At 46.1% G+C, this 16,054-nt stretch overlaps 1 protein-coding gene across 1 annotated transcript in view; it reads right to left on the bottom strand.

Moving 5' to 3' along the window:
- Nucleotides 1-16,054, bottom strand: part of DNAH10 (dynein axonemal heavy chain 10) — a 117,180-nt gene that overhangs the window by 39,240 nt on the left and 61,886 nt on the right. Inside the window, 9 exon segments of the mRNA XM_087703474.1 lie at nt 323-484; nt 1,871-2,068; nt 2,349-2,429; nt 5,646-5,849; nt 8,180-8,351; nt 10,063-10,251; nt 11,428-11,595; nt 13,066-13,159; nt 14,579-14,751. Of these exon segments, the coding sequence (XP_087559600.1) occupies nt 323-484; nt 1,871-2,068; nt 2,349-2,429; nt 5,646-5,849; nt 8,180-8,351; nt 10,063-10,251; nt 11,428-11,595; nt 13,066-13,159; nt 14,579-14,751 (1,441 nt within the window).

Below are 16,054 nucleotides of genomic sequence, written 5' to 3'. Positions count from 1 at the left end.
CCTTCCCTCCTTCCTTCCCTCCCTCCTTCCCCCTTCCCCCCTCCTTCTCTCCTTCCTTCCCTCCTTCCTTCTCTCCTTCTCTCCTTCCTTTCCTCCTTCCTTCCCTCCTTCCTTCTCTCCTGCATTCCCTCCTTCCTTCCCTCCTTTCTTCTCTCCTTCCTTCCCTCCTTTCTTCTCTCCTTCTCTCCTTCCTTCCCTCCTTCCTTCCCTCCTTGCTTCCCCCCCCAACCTACTTTTGAGTGCACTCATTTCACAGACTCTCAAAGAAAACAACAATTTAGTAAAATCCACATTTCGGGCAAGGCAGGGGTGGTAAACTTGCCGATGGCCGTATTGGTGGCGATCTCTTGAAGGAGAGCTTCGCAGGCGGCCGATTTCTCCGCCAACACAATCTTCTGCTCGGCCAGCTTCAGGTTGAGCTCGTCCAGCTGAATTGTGGCTTCTTTCAGTTTATCCAAGCCGCCTTCCAGGCGCTTGCATTGAGCTGGGAAGGACGGAGAAGTCAGAATCAGGGCTGTCTTAACGCAGGGACCTGATGGGCCCCACAAGCATAGGGGCCCCGTACTAATCTGTGTGTGTGAACTCTTCAAGGCACCTTGTATCGTATAAATACAGCAACTGCGTGGCTTACTGAGTATTAGTGTGTTTTTCCAGCCTCGTGTATTACTCAAATGTTTATTGTGTTGATCAGTTATTGCTGCACAGCAGGTTTTTAATGTTTAAACACCGAGTGCCAATAAAATAAATAGGTTTATAATTTGTATATAATTTTTGCATTTTTATTCCTGTGAGTAGTTGTAGGGGCCCCAGTACACTGCTTTGCCCAAGGCCCATAATGCAGTTAAGACTGTTGTGACCTCCACAAAAAGCAGGAGGCAGATTCCTGGTCCCGACAAAACCCCTTTTGTTAAAGGAATGTGAATTCCTCTCATTCACATCCAGCCAAGGCCTGGCAAACAGTCTTTCAAAGGAGTATTTATGACCTTATCTAGCTTGGAAAGCTGCCATGTCCATATTTTCCCAATGAGGTGCTGTGCAAGGAAAGGCTGGGCACAGAGTCTCTGAGATTCACGGACAGATCTTCACACTCCTGAAATGAATCTAACGACCGAACAAACCAATTGTTTCCTGCAAAACCCCACTCCCCTTTCACTCCTTTTTTATTTTCTCTGGGAGGGGCCATTCACCATTCACCTGTGGCCTTACTCCCAAGTCAACCCTTGTTCTTTAGCTGTTCCTTTCGTCTGGCAACTCTGCGCATGCACACATTGGGAACAGGCTCCAACTGTTCTTCTGCCTCACTGATGTCTGACTCTGAAGGCAGCTGATAACTAGCTTATGGCTCTGGACCCCTCTCTGCCTCCAACAAAGAGTCCTCATCAGAGCCTTCCCCAGACTCCAGGACTGGCCCAAGTTCCTCCCCAACCTCCTCACTGTCCGAATCTGCTGGCTGCTGGAGGGCCACAACAAAGATGGACCTGAGAACAACCAACGTCGTGACGATACATCGTGCGGACTCGACAGTCCAAGTCCACCGATGATACTTTTGCCCCTGTACGGTCCGGCAGGACCTAAACTGTCCCGAAGAGACGGTGACTAGGAAGACAAAACCTTACTGGTCGCAGGGATACCGCAAAGTCCCTGATCGACCCAAGGGGGTCGCTTCCAACCGGCGGCAAACAGGCAGCCCCCAGGCTGACAAAGTCGGAGACGACTCCGGAAGGAAAGAAGTGAAAGTGTTCCATCTGGTGAGCGGCTGGCTCTGCTGCTAATACACTACACAAACACTGCCCAACCCTTTTCCCACCTTCACTCGATTAACCGATACGGGTATTCACAAAGTGGGCCCTTCGAAAGCAACTCTCCTTACCCAAAATGAAATGATTCTTGTCCTCCAGCAGCTTGGTGTACGTGTTGATGAAATCCAGGTAATTCTTGGGCGTGACGTAATTGCTCCTCCTGAGCTTCTGCAGGAATTTCTTGCTGTAGACGCCGACCGAACCGTGGACCATGACGATGTGGGCGATCAGCTCCTCGGTGTGCTCCGAGGGGATGAGCGGGTTGTTCCCTGGGCGAAGAAATGGGGAGGAATCAAACCCCCCCTATGCTAGCTGGGGAATTCTGGGAGTTGAAGTCTAGCCATGGTTGAGAAATACTTGTTGTAAGAAGGGGGGACAAGAGCCAGTAAGGAGATGCGTGAGAAGAAATCTTGCAGGGCAGGGCATTTGTCTCTGCCTTAAAGCACCTCGTGTGTGTGTGTGTGTGTGTGTGTGAGAGAGAGAGAGAGAGAGAGAGGGGGGGGGCAGGCAGGCAGGCAGACAGACAGACAGTTCAAAGCTCTTTCTTACCCAAAAAGAACTTTGCAACGGCATACAGAGCTTGAGGAGGCCAGGGAAGGAACCAATCGATGCCGGTGTTGTTGACGAGGCCTTTAAAGGAAAGGATGAGTCTTACTTTCAACATATCCTAGTTCTCATTTAACTGAAAGTGTTTTAATGTCCCTTTTGCCTAGAATAATCCATGGTTAAAAAAACACAACCACCTAATGGCATTTCATTAATTATTACAGAGTCATCCAACAGCCTTAAAAACTTTATGACAAGAACTTTGATATTTGATATGAGTGTAAGTAACGACTCTGGAAGAGATGCACGAAAGCTAATTGTAACCAATTGACACACTTTCTACAAGATGTAATGTAAGATGATTGTTTTTGTGTGTGTTGTTTGTTTAGTAAAAATTATAAAAAAAATGTTTGTTTTTTTAAAGGAAAGGATGATAAGTCAAATCAAGAAACCAAAAAACGGAATCTTCTCTGAGGGGGTCCTTGGTGCTCTCTGAGCTTGGTTGTTTCCTTACCAACCCTGATGATGTTATCTAGTTGGGTCATGAAATAACCAAGCTCAGAGTCATTGTCCTCCTCCTCCTCCCCTCTCCATAAACTTTCACTCCCTTCTAGCACGGATGATGTTCCCTAGTTGGGTCATGAAACGCTTGCAAGGAAAAACCACCAAGCTCTAAGAAACTTAGTTGTCCCCCCTCTTTTTTCCTCCTCTCCAAAAGCTTTACTCCCTTCTAGCACTGATGATGTTATCTAACTGGGTCATGAAATGTCTGAAAGAAAACAAGCTCAGAGAGAACCCTGGACCCCCTCATATCGACCGTGAGCTGCAAATCTTCTCCTTTATTGCTAATCTTCTCTCCCTGCTCCCTTCCGCGCTTACAGGCCATCTGCTCTTTTGCCCCTCAATAGCCTGCTGGGTCATTTCAATATTATTGGAATTAATATTATCAGAATTAATAATTATAGAATAATAATTATTATTACGTTAATCTTTGGTGAGATTCACAGCCTTTGGGGCTGGTTGGTAGCTCAACACCTCGAGTCCTAACCAAGGACCTAGGAACTGTTAAGGTAACGTCGGAGGATATAAGCTGTTCCAAGTAGGGTGGGTTTTTTTGTAGAATCAGAATGTTCAAGTCTGATAAATTTAGAATTTCCAAATAGCGAGGTAACCCTTTTTGCTCCAAGGGCTCCAATTACAATCGGGACAACACACGATTTCTTTTTCCACAGTCGCTCAACTTCAATTTGCAAGTCCTGGTACTTTGTGATTTTTTCTTGCTGTTTATCTTCAATCTGTGCATCTCCAGGTATTGCAATGTCAATGAACCAAACTTCTTTCTTTTCAACTGTTGTTATGTCAGCTGTGTTGTGGGCCAAGTGCCTGTCAGTCTGGATTCTGAAGTCCCACAAGATCTTGACTTTCTCATTCTCTAAAACCTTCTCAACCTGATGGTCCCAGTGGTTTTTGCTGTACTCAAATCCAAACTTTTGGCACAATTTCCAGTGAATGATCTTAGCAACGTGGTCATGGTGTTGTAGGTAGTCAGTTTGTGAAATTTTGCTGCACCCAATGATCAAGTGGTCGACTGTCTCGTCTTTCTCATTACAGAGGGGACATTTGCTGTTGGTGGTAACATGCTGAATTTTTGCCTTCATGTAGTTTGTGGCTGTTCTTGAGCTGCCAAAATAAAGCCTTCTGTTTCTTTTTTCAGTGATTATTATTATTATTATACAATTGTATCACAGCGGCCAGTTGTTTCGCCGGATTTGGCATTGGTTACTAGTCGGGCCCCACCCAGGGGCCTAGGACGTCGTAACGTATTTTCGTAATATGCGTGCGGATCCAAGCAGTGCGGCTTTTTGCATTTGACTGATGGTGATTTTGTCAATTTTTAACTGTTTTAAATGTAATTCCAGTGCTTTTGGAATAGCACCCAGTGTGCCAATTACCACTGGAATTACCACTGCTGGTTTGTGCCATAGTCGTTGAATTTCGATTTTTAAGTCCTGGTATCTTGCGATTTTTTCATGTTCCTTCTCGGCGACCCTGCTATCACCTGGTATTGCAATGTCTATGATTGTGACCTTATTTTTCTCAACCAGTGTGATGTCTGGTGTATTATGCGCCAGTATTTTGTCGGTTTGTATACGGAAATCCCACAAGATCTTGACCATCTGATTTTCTGTGACTTTTTCAGGCTGATGTTCCCACCAGTTTGTTGCTGTTTTAATATTATAATTTTTGCACAAATTCCAATGGATCATTTGTGCTACTGAATTGTGCCGCAATTTATAATCAGTCTGCGCGATTTTTTTACAGCAGCTGAGTATGTGATCAACAGTTTCATCAGCTTCTTTGCAAAGTCTGCATTTGGTATCATCAGAGGATTTTTCGATTTTGGCATTATTATTATTATTATTATTATTATTATTATTATTATTATTATTATTATTATTCTGCGGTGGCACAGTGGTTAGAGTGCAGTACTACAGGCTACTTCAGCTCACTGCTAGCTGCAGTTCAGCAGCTCAAATCTTTACCAGCTCAAGGTTGACTCAGCCTTCCATCCTTCTGAGGTCAGTAAAATGAGGACCCAGATTGTTGGGGGGCAAGAGGCTGACTCTGTAAACCGCTTAGGGAGGGCTGTAAAGCACTGTAAAGCAGCATATAAGTCTATTGCTATTGTTTTGCTCTTCCTTCCTTCCTTCCTTCCTTCCTTCCTTCCTTCCTTCCTTCCTTCCTTCCTTCCTGCGAATGGTTAGAATGCAGCACTGCAGGCTACCTCTGCCAACTGCTGGCAGTTCGATCCTGACAAGCTCAAGGTTGACTCAGCCCTTCCATCCTTCCAAGGTGGGTAAAATGAGGAGACCCAGATTGTTGGGGGGCAAGAGGCTGTCTCTGTAAACCACTTAGAGAGGGCTGTAAAGCACTGTAAAGCAGCATATAAATCTATTGCTATTGCTTTGCTCTTCCTTTCCTTCCTTCCTTCCTTCCTTCCTTCCTTCCTTCCTTCCTTCCTTCCTTCCTTCCTTCCTTCCTTCCTTCCTTCTTGCGAATGGTTAGAATGCAGCACTGCAGGCTAACTCTGCCAACTGCTGGCAGTTCGATCCTGACAAGCTCAAGGTTTGACTCAGCCCTTCCATCCTTCCAAGGTGGGTAAAATGAGGAGACCCAGATTGTTGGGGGCAAGAGGCTGACTCTGTAAAACCGCTTAGGGAGGGCTGTAAAAGCAATATGAAACAGTATATACGTCTAAGTGCTACTGCTATTGGGAAGGACTGCCCATCTGAGGGTTACCTGGAAAATTTCGGCAGCGAGTTCTCAAGGTCTCCCCCACAGGGGACATCCCGAGGACAATGTGGAGGTTGTTGGCGCTCTTGTTGACAAAGTACTGCCAGACGCTCTCTTTGGCTGGCGCGATGCCCGTTTTCATGGCTTCCTGGGTGATTTGACTGAGGATGTTGTCCCGCTCGTCATCCGCGTACAAGGCTGGGACGATGCCTGTGGAGCACCAGGGGGAACAAGAAGGGAAGGTGAGAGACTGGAAGTGGGGACGTCGCCACAGCCGGAGCCGAGGTGGGCCTTGAAGAAGAGGAAGCATGGCAGTTGCACGGTCTCCTACAGCTAGTTCAAGGGAGTAAGTTACTGTTTTCTGGAGGTCCCAGAAGCTCCCGGGATGAGAAGCGAAATACTTGCAAAGAAAAAAAAAAGAAAACAAGAAAGTACAGCTGCCTTTGGAAAAGCTCCTTTGGGACAACCATGTCCTGGATGATGGAGAATTTCCACAGGAAAAAATGGATTTTCTGGAGGTTTGAGTGGGTGAGGAACTGGCCCTATTGATTGTCAAATGTCTTCCCTCTTTTTTTTTTTTTTTTTTACAACTTTCTCTCCAGCCAGAGATTGAGAACAGAAGACAGGACAAAAAAGTAAACATTTCACTCAAGGAACATTTACAGGGAGAAATTACTATCTCTATCTCTATCTCTCTATCTCTCTCTCTCTCTCTTTCTCTCTGTTTCTCTCTCTGTTTCTCTCTCTCTCTGTCTCTCTCTGTTTCTCTGTTTTTTTCTCTCTCTCTGTTTTTCTCTCTCTCTCTCTGTTTCTCTCTGTCTCTGTCTCTCTCTCTCTCTCTCTGTTTCTCTCTCTGTGTTTCTCTCTCTCTCTCTGTTTCTCTCTATCTGTTTCTCTCTCTGTCTCTCTCTCTCTGTCTCTCTCTCTATCCTCTATGTCTATGTCTCTATCTATCATCTGTCTGTCTGTCTGTCTGTCTGTCTGTCTATCTATCTATCTACCTACCTACCTACCTACCTACCTACCTACCTACCTACCTACCTACCTACCTAACCTACCGTATCTATCTACCATATCTATGTATATATCTATGTACCTATGTATCTATGTATCTATCTATCTATCTATCTATCTATCTATCTATCTATCTATCTATCTATCTATCTATGGATCTATCTATCTATCTATCTATCATCTATCTATCTATCTATCTATCTATCTATCTATCTATCTATCTATCTATCTATCTATCTACCGTATCTATCTACCATAACTATCTGCCATATCTATCTATCTATCTATCTATCTGTCTGTCTGTCTGTCTGTCTGTCTGTCTGTCTGTCTGTCTATCTATCTATCTATCTACCTACCTACCTACCTACCTACCTACCTACCTACCTACCTACCTACCAACCTACTGTATCTATCTACCATAACTATCTACCATATCTATGTATGTATGTATGTATGTATCTATGTATGTATCTATGTATGTATGTATGTATGTATGTATCTATCTATCTATCTATCTATCTATCTATCTATCTATCTATCATCTATCTATCTATCTATCTATCTATCTATCTATCTATCTATCATCTATCTATCATCTATCTATCTCTATCTGTCATCTATCATCTATGTCTATGTCTCTATGTCTCTATGTCTCTATCTATCTATCTATCTATCTATCTATCTATCTATCTATCTATCTATCTATCTATCTATCATCTATCATCTATCTATCTACCGTATCTATCTACCATAACTATCTGCCATATCTATCTATCTATCTATCTATCTATCTATCTATCTATCTATCTATCTATCTATCTATCTATCTATCTATCTATCTAAATGGCTGTGTATGTTTACATTCCTGCATAACTTTGGAGCACCTGGAGCAATTTCAACCAAACTTGGTACACAGATGACTTACTCTCTGGAGACAAATACTGTGGGGAACGAAACCCCTAATGCCCTTCGGGGTGTGTGTTCTATAAAGATGCAGCCTGTTGTGCCTTAAAATGAATTCTACTGTACTGCCGTAAAATGGCTTCTACTGTACAGCGCAGTGGCATTGTCATGGTAGTGGCTTCACAGTACTCCACAAGGGGGCTCCCTATGGTGGTGGTGGTGGGGGAATCCAACATTAGAAATGACATTTGGTCCAGACATTTTCCCCCTATAAATAAATACCCAGGCAACATCGGATTATCAGCTAGTTTACAAATAACAACGTTGCAGCTCCAGCCGTATGAATTTGCCTGATTGTTTGAGCTCAGGGTGCTTTTTTTTAATAAAGTCACAATTAATACCAGTTTAATATCTCAAAACACACAAAACACAGCTCATAACTGTTTACATTCATCTTGCAGCCTTGTTGATTGACTGAAACGGAATTAATTGAATTAATCATACTAGTTTTCTACAAAAGAACAGCTCTGGTCACCTCCTCTACCAACGCCTTAGGAGACCAGCGGAAGCGCAAAGCGTCTCTCAGGGCGGGTAAATGAAAGCCCAGCGCGCTTTCGAAATACCTGAGGTTAACATGTTGTTGATGAGCTCCAGGAATCCTTCTTCTGCCACGTGGGCATCCGTAAAGAGGAAGACGATGACTTTATTCTCGATCCCGAGCCTCGTGTAGAGAATCTTGAGGTCTTCCCGTAAATTGTTCTCGCTGTATCCTCGGCTGAGAACTATTTCAAAGACCTAAAAAATAAAAAAAAAGCGAAGGATGCATCCATCGGCCTTTTTTTTTTATTTTCACACTTGGGGTTAGGTTTTACTAAGCTCTCTCAGTGGGACGTAAGGTTGATTACGTCTTTCGATTTATGTATTTGGTTATTGAATTTATGTCTCTGCAACTCGCTTCAAGCCAGCTAAGGAGGATTGGCAATTTTCAAGCCTGCTACGCCTTCACCGAAGTAGGGGAAGGTGTCAACGTGAACTGGGGAGGAGAGTCAAAAGGGGGGGAGGGGGGGATATATAGTATGTGTTAGATTTTAAAGTACCATGACTGCACTTGTATACTGTTGCTCTTTAATTCCACTGTAAAAAGAGGACAAGCTGGATATATTAATAGATAGTAGAAATGCACCGAAGGGAGGAGTAGAGGGATAGAAGAAAGAGGGGTAGAGAGGGTGGGAGTGAGGACTGGAGGGAGGGTGAGAAGAAAGGGAGGGAGTGTACCGGGAGAGAGGAGTGGTAGAGGGGGAGGGGAAGTAGGGTAGAGGGGAATGATGGAGGGAAGATGGAAAGTTGGAGGGGGGCGAAAGAAAGGGTGTATGGAGGGTCGAAGAGGTACATTGGGTTTCTATTTTGGGGGGTATTGTTGACAAGAGGAATTGCTGTGTTTATTGTTTAATGTTATATGGCCCCGGTTATGCACAGTATATATGTGACTGTACGAAAATGAAAATGGAAAAATAAAAACACATTTATACACAAAAGTCCACTCTACTAGCAAAATCCCACCATTTTTTTTTTAATTGGCTCATGCTTATCATTTTGAGTTTTCGGTGCATCTGTCAGGGTTCCAATTGATGCACCCACAGCAAAGAAAACTCCGAGGCAGGTAGGTTCCTCAAGGAATAGTTTTATTGGATATATCATATTGGGCACAGATCTGGTGGAAACCAACTCCCACGGTTTTCACCTAATTAAAAGTAGAGGAGTTTTGTCCTTTCCCCAAACAGTCACATGATCCAATCAAGGTGTCCCCCAGTTGCCTGGTGATGTCATTCCTCCTCTCTTTCTGACCAGATGTGAGAATGTCCTTGGTTCCCAAGAGAAAGTATTTTGTTTTGGCTATAACAGCTATCTCTATTCCACCCTTCCCTCTCCCTCAGCTCCAGTGTGGCAATACTGAAGTGACAAAATGGCTACGATCAGGTCAGCTTCAGGATTGACAGGATCCCTGAAAGCAGATTAAAGGAGGCGTCCCAAGTCTCCAAGATTTGAACTGTCTGATGGTTCCCCTCACACATATCTGCTAGTCGTTCCTGACTCTAGAGGGCGGTGCTCATCTCCATTTCAAAGCCGAAGAGCCAGCGCTGTCCGAGGACGTCTCCGTGGTCATGTGGCCGGCATGACTCAACGCTGAAGGCGCACGGAACACTGTTCCCTTCCCAACAAAGGTGGTTCCTATTTGTCTACTTGCATTTTTTACGTGCTTTCGAACTGCTAGGTTGGCAAAAGCTGAAACAAGTCACGGGAGCTCACTCCATTATGCAGCGCTGGGGATTCGAACCGCCGAACTGCCAACCTTTCTGATCGACAAGCTCAGCATTTTAGCCCCTGAGCCACCGCATCCCCATGTCTGATGAATAAGATCGAATGGGATTCCAAAGGTGGTGTTAAAACAGTTGCCAAGGTTGAAAAATTTCAACAAAGGCTTTTCGGATAGAGCTGTATGGCTCACCTCACATCCGGCGGTGTAGGCTGCTAATCTCGCCAAGGACTGCTTTCCGGAGCCACCGACGCCTACCAGCAGGGCGTGGCCCCGGTCCATCCGGATGATACGATGAACGCGGGTCAAGTGTTCCAGAGCGTCGTCGAACAGCACGAGGTTCATCTTCGTGTTCACTTCATTGTATTCTTCCAAAATCTCCTGCGAGCGAAAAGTCAGACGAAAAGGATGGCTTAGCAATAGCAATAGCAGTTAGACTTATCTACCGCTTCATAGGGCTTTCAGCCCTCTCTAAGCGGTTTACAGAGTCAGCATATCGCCCCCACAATCCGGGTCCTCATTTCACCCACCTCGGAAGGATGGAAGGCTGAGTCAACCTTGAGCCGGTGAGATTAGAACTGCTGAACTGCAGATAACAGTCAGCTGAACTGGCCTGCAGTACTGCACCCTAACCACTGCGCCACCTCGGCTTGGGGAGGAAGCTGCAGGTTCAGAGCAGGAAGTGTGGAATGACAAAGAAAGAATCTCCAGATTGGAGGTGCGGAAGAGACAGAAAGTCTCTGGAAATCTCTTTTGTGTTATGATTGGGTCGTCCCAATGAGGGGTTTTCTCCTTGTTGTCTATGTAAAAACTAGCTGTTGTAGCCCGCCAGTGGAGCTGGCAGCCGATTCAGAGAGTGAGGAGGTTGGGGAGGAACATGGGCCAGTCCTGGAGTCTGGGGAAGGCTCGGATGAGGGCTGTGTCGGAGGCAGAGAGGGGACCAGAGCCGTCTGACATTTATCAGCTGCCTTCGGAGTCAGACATCAGTGAGGCAGAAGAGCAGCTGGAGCCTGTTCCCAGTGTGCGAATGCACAGAGTTACCAGACGAAGGGAACGGCTAAAGAACAAGGGTCGACTTGAGAGGAAGGCCAGAGGTGGACGGTGAATGGCCCCTCCCAGAGGAAATAAAAGAGGAGCGAAAGTGGAGTGGAGTTTGCAGGAGACAATTAGTTCGCTTAATTGGTTCGTGACTCTCCGAGACTCCTTGCCAAGTTTTTCAGATCTCGGCCTGGCAGCTCTCCAAGCCAGATGAGGTCTGTGACTGTAAATCCTCCCTTGAAAGACTTTGCTGGAGGTGAATGAGCAGACTTCACAGTCAATAAAGTTAGGAAACCCTAACTAAGTAAAAGCTAATTTTGGAAACTCTTCAACTGCATAAAAATCTAACTTAGAAACTCTTATAACAGTGTTAAAACTAGTTTGGCTGCCCGCATGCAAACCAGGGCATGGAGAAGGGAAAAGTCCCCAACTGGATTTGGCTTGAAACTTCATTTCAACTCCCCAAGATGGAAAATATATATATATATATATTTCCTCCTGAAGTTGGAAGTGCCGTACCTGGAAGAGAGCTTTGGCTGCGTCATAATCTTGGATGTCTTCGTAAACGCGAGGCTCCCCCTCGTTCAGGGCCATTCGGAAATCTCCAAACAGGATGGGGTCCCTGATTGCATTTTCAGCCGAGTCTTTGAAATTCGCTTCCAGCAGGTGTTGTATGTGGCCTTGAACCTTGGGGAGAGTTCCAGAAAACCCACCGGTTTAACTCCAGAATTACTAACACGCATCAGTGGGAATTACAAACTCCGGAATTAGCAACCCCCGGAGAAGAGAATATTTGTAGCTCAGGGTGGAGCTGTGGGGGCCCCCTTGGTGCTCTGTGAGCTTGATGCCTTCCTTGTAGACGTTTCGTCACCCAACTAGGGAATGTTATCAGTGCTAGAAGGGAGTAAGGTTTGTGGAGAAGAGGGGGAGGATTGGGAGAGGAGGACTGTGCTCTTGGAGCTTGGTGGTTTTCTTGCAGACTTTTCATTACTAAGGTACATTATCAGGGATAGAAGGGAGTAAAGTTTGTGGAGAAGAAGAGGAAGAGGAGGAAGAAGAGGAGACGGAGGAGGAGGACTGTGGGGTCCTTGGTGAGGTTTGTGGAGAAGAAGAGAAAGAGGAGGAGGAGAAAGAGGATCATGGGGTCCTTGGTGCTCTGTGAGCTTGATGCCTTCCTTGTAGACGTTTCGTCACCCAACTAGGGAATGTTATCAGTGCTAGAAGGGAGTAAGGTTTGTGGAGAAGAGGAGGAGGATTGGGAGAGGATGACTGTGTTCTTGGAGCTTGGTGGTTTTCTTGCAGACTTTTCATTACTAAGGTACATTATCAGGGATAGAAGGGAGTAAAGTTTGTGGAGAAGAAGAGGAAGAGGAGGAAGAAGAGGAGACGGAGGAGGAGGACTGTGGGGTCCTTGGTGAGGTTTGTGGAGAAGAAGAGAAAGAGGAGGAGGAGGAGAAGGAGGATCATGGGGTCCTTGGTGCTCTATGAGCTTGGTGGCTTGTTTGTAGACATTTCAACACCCAACTAGGTAACATCATCAGTGTTGGAAGGGAGGAGGAGGACGGAAGACTGTGTGTCTTTGATACTCTCTGAGCTCGGTTGTTTTGTTGCAGGGATTTCTCTGCCCAACTAGGTAACACCACCAGTGCTAGGAGGAGAGAGGGGCTTTCATTTATATAAACAGAGAGCAAACCCCACTCCCCTTCTAGCACTGATGATGTTCCCTAGTTGGGTCATAAAATGCCTGCAACAAAACAACCGAGCTCAGAGAGATCGCCAAAAGCCCCACGTTACCAGAAGTAGCTGGACTTCGCGCAAAATTGCCCCCGAAACATAGCAGGAACCTCACAGACCATCAGGCACAGCTGATGGCCTAGGCATTCGTTTACTAGCGGTGCGGAAGAAACGGCCTACACCCGGTAGCGTTTTCATCCCTGCTATTGGTCCTTATGGGACCAAGGAACGGGGCCTTGTGGGAAAAGGCAGGCCTGGGGATGCTCGAGCCAAAAGTTGAATCCAACTAAGGATTTCTCTGCCAGGAAATGTCTGCTCGGATCCTGCCTCAGAGTTCCTTTGGGGGAAAAAATAATAATAATTCAAAAATGCCATCTCCCGAACCGGAAGTGTACGTTGGGAGTTTCGAAAAGAAGAACCTACCAGGGCTTTGTCTGCCTTGTTGATCAGCCGGTCGTGGAAAACCCGCAGGCATTCGTTCCTCCACACCCTCACCATCTGGGTGACTGTCTGGAACCTGCGGCAAAGCTTTCAGTCAGATCAGCCAAGACGAGGGCGTGGAAGGCCACGTCCAACGAATCATCATCATCATCGTCGTAATCATTAAGAGCCGCAGGGGCGCAGTGGCTAGGGTGCAGTACTATAGGAATAGCAGTTAGACTTATATACCGCTTCATAGGGCTTTCAGCCCTCTCTAAGCGGTTTACAGAGTCAGCATATCGCCCCCAACAATCCGGGTCCTCATTTCACCCACCTCGGAAGGATGGAAGGCTGAGTCAACCCTGAGCCGGTGAGATTAGAACCGCTGAACTGCAGATAACAGTCAGTTGAAGTGGCCTGCAGTACTGCACCCTAACCACTGTGCAACTGCGGCTCTTAATAGTACTTAATAGTACTGCAGGCTACTTCAGTTGATCACCGGCTGCCAGCAGTTTGGCAGTTCGATCCTGACTGGCTCAAGGTTGACTCAGCCTTCCGTCCTTCCGAGGTGGGTCAAATGAGGACCCAGATTGTTGGGGGCAAGAGGCTGACTCTGTAAACCGCTTAGAGAGGGCTGTAAAAGCACTGTAAAGTTGTATATAAGTCTATTGGTATTCCTTCCTTCCTCCCTCCCTCCTTCATTCCTTCCTTCCTTAGAATGCAGTATTGCAGGCTAATTCTGCCAACTGCCAGTAGTTCGATTCTGACTGAACTCCAGGTTGACTCAGCCTTCCGTCCTTCCGAGGTGAGTCAAATGAGGAGCCAGATTGTTGGGGGGCAAGAGGCTGACTCTGTAAACCGCTTAGAGAGGGCTGTAAAAGCACTGTAAAGTTGTATATAAGTCTATTGGTATTCCTTCCTTCCTCCCTCCTTCATTCTTTCCTTCCTTCCTTAGAATGCAGTAAAGCACTGTAAAGCAGCATATAAGTCTATTGCTATTGCTTTGCTCTTCCTTTTCTCCTTCCTTCCTTCCTTCCTTCCTTCCTTCCTTCCTTCCTTCCTTCCTTCTTGCAAATGGTTAGAATGCAGCACTGCAGGCTAACTCTGCCAACTGCTGGCAGTTCGATCCTGACAAGCTCAAGGTTGTAAAAGCACCGCAAAGCGGTATATAAGTCTAAGTGCTATCGCTAATAACCTTCCGAAGACACTGGGTGTCAATAATACATGTTCTTCTTCCCCATTAAACAGTAATATTAAAATGATTACAGGTAGCCCTTGACTTAAAACCACAATTAGGGACCAAAATTCTCAAGTCACCTGATTTTATGACTTTATTTTTTTCCCCACGGTTGTTAAGCAAATTCCGGCGGTTGTTAAGCAAATCGCCCAGTTGTTAAGCCAATCTGGATTCCCCCAATGGACTTTGCTTGTTGGAAGTCATCCGGGAAGGTCACAAAGTGGAGATTATGTGGTCAGGAGCTGCCACAACTATTTGAATGGCCTATCGCACACTCACCGTTCTGGGGTGGTTTGAACCAACCCGTTGTACACCCTGGAGAGATCGCGCAGGTTAAAGATGTAGTGGAACTTCGAAGGCGTTGGTGGCAGGTCGCGGACGATGGTTTCGTAAAGGGTCAGAGTACAGGTGGTGATTTTGTCCGCAATGGCAGAGATGGACTCGTCAAAGGTCTGCCGATAAAAAGAGGGAAGATCTTTCCATTAAAAAAGAGAGAGAGAGAGAGAGAGAGAGAGAAAAGAGAGAGAGAACTGTGAAAAAATATCACCATTTTTGTGGTCTATTTTTCCTTGGTTTCTATTTTTAATACAAATACAATAGCAGAGTTGGAAGGGACCTTGGGAGGTCTTCTAGTCCAACCCCCTGCTTAGACAGGAAGCCTACACCACTTCAGGCAAATGGCTATCCAACATCTTCTTAAAGACTTCCAGTGTTGGAGAGCATTCACAACTTCTGGAGGCAAGTTGTTCTACTGATTGATTGTTCTGTCAGGAAATTTCTCCTCAGTTCTAAGTTGCTTCTCTCCTTGATTAGTTTCCACCCATTGCTTTTCTCCTTCCCGATGAATACAAGTAGTCCCGGACTTAAAATGGTTTGTTTAGTGACTGTTCAAAGCTATAACGGCACTAAGAAAAAAGACTTATGACCGCTTTTCACAGTTATGACCTTTCCGACATCCCTGTGATCATGTGATCAAAATTCAGATGCTCGGCAACTGGCATGTAATTATGACGGTTGCAGTGTTTCCCGGGGGGGGGATGTGATCATGTGATCCCCTTTTGCGACCTTCTGACAGGCAAAGTCAACGGGGAATCCAGATTCGCTTAACAAAGGGGTAACTAACTTATCAACTGCAGTGATTCGCTTAACAACTGTGGCAAGAAAGGTCGTAAAATGGGGAAAAAAACCTCAGTCAACAAATGTCTCATTGAACACCAGAAATGTTGAGCTCCATCCTGGTTGTAAATCGAGTACCTGTAAACTGATCTACACTGACTCAATCTCTTTTTCTCTGTCCTCTCTCCCCCTCCCTCCCTCCCCCTCCCTCCCTCTCCATCCCTCCCTCTCTGTCTCTCCTCTTCCCCCTCTCCATCCCTTCCTCTCTTCTTCCATCTCTCCCCCTCTCTCTCTCCCTCTCTCTCCTTCCCTCCCTCTCTCTCCTTCCCTCCCTCTCTCCTCCCTTTTTTCCCTCCCTCTCCCCTCCCTCTCTCCTCTCTCCCTCCCTCTCTCCTTCCATCCCTCTCTCCTTCCCTCCCCCTCTCTCCCCCTCTTTCTCCCTCTCCCTTCCTCTCTCCTTCCCTCCCTCCCTCTCTCTCCCTCCATCCCTCTCTCCCCCTCCCTCTCTGTCTCTCCTCTTCCCCACTCTTTCTCCCTCTCTCCTCTCCCTCCCTCTCCTCCTCTTTTTCCCTCCCTCTCTTTCCCTCCCACTCTCTCCTTCCCCCTCTCTTCCCCCTCCCTCTCTCTCCTCTCTCTCCC

This window comes from Thamnophis sirtalis, unplaced genomic scaffold (genome assembly GCF_051295495.1).
Source record: "Thamnophis sirtalis isolate CommonGarterSnake01/CBP01778 unplaced genomic scaffold, rThaSir2_p1.2 scaffold_2, whole genome shotgun sequence".
NCBI lineage: Eukaryota > Metazoa > Chordata > Lepidosauria > Squamata > Natricidae > Thamnophis > Thamnophis sirtalis.
This window is presented reverse-complemented; position numbering and strand designations above follow the sequence as displayed.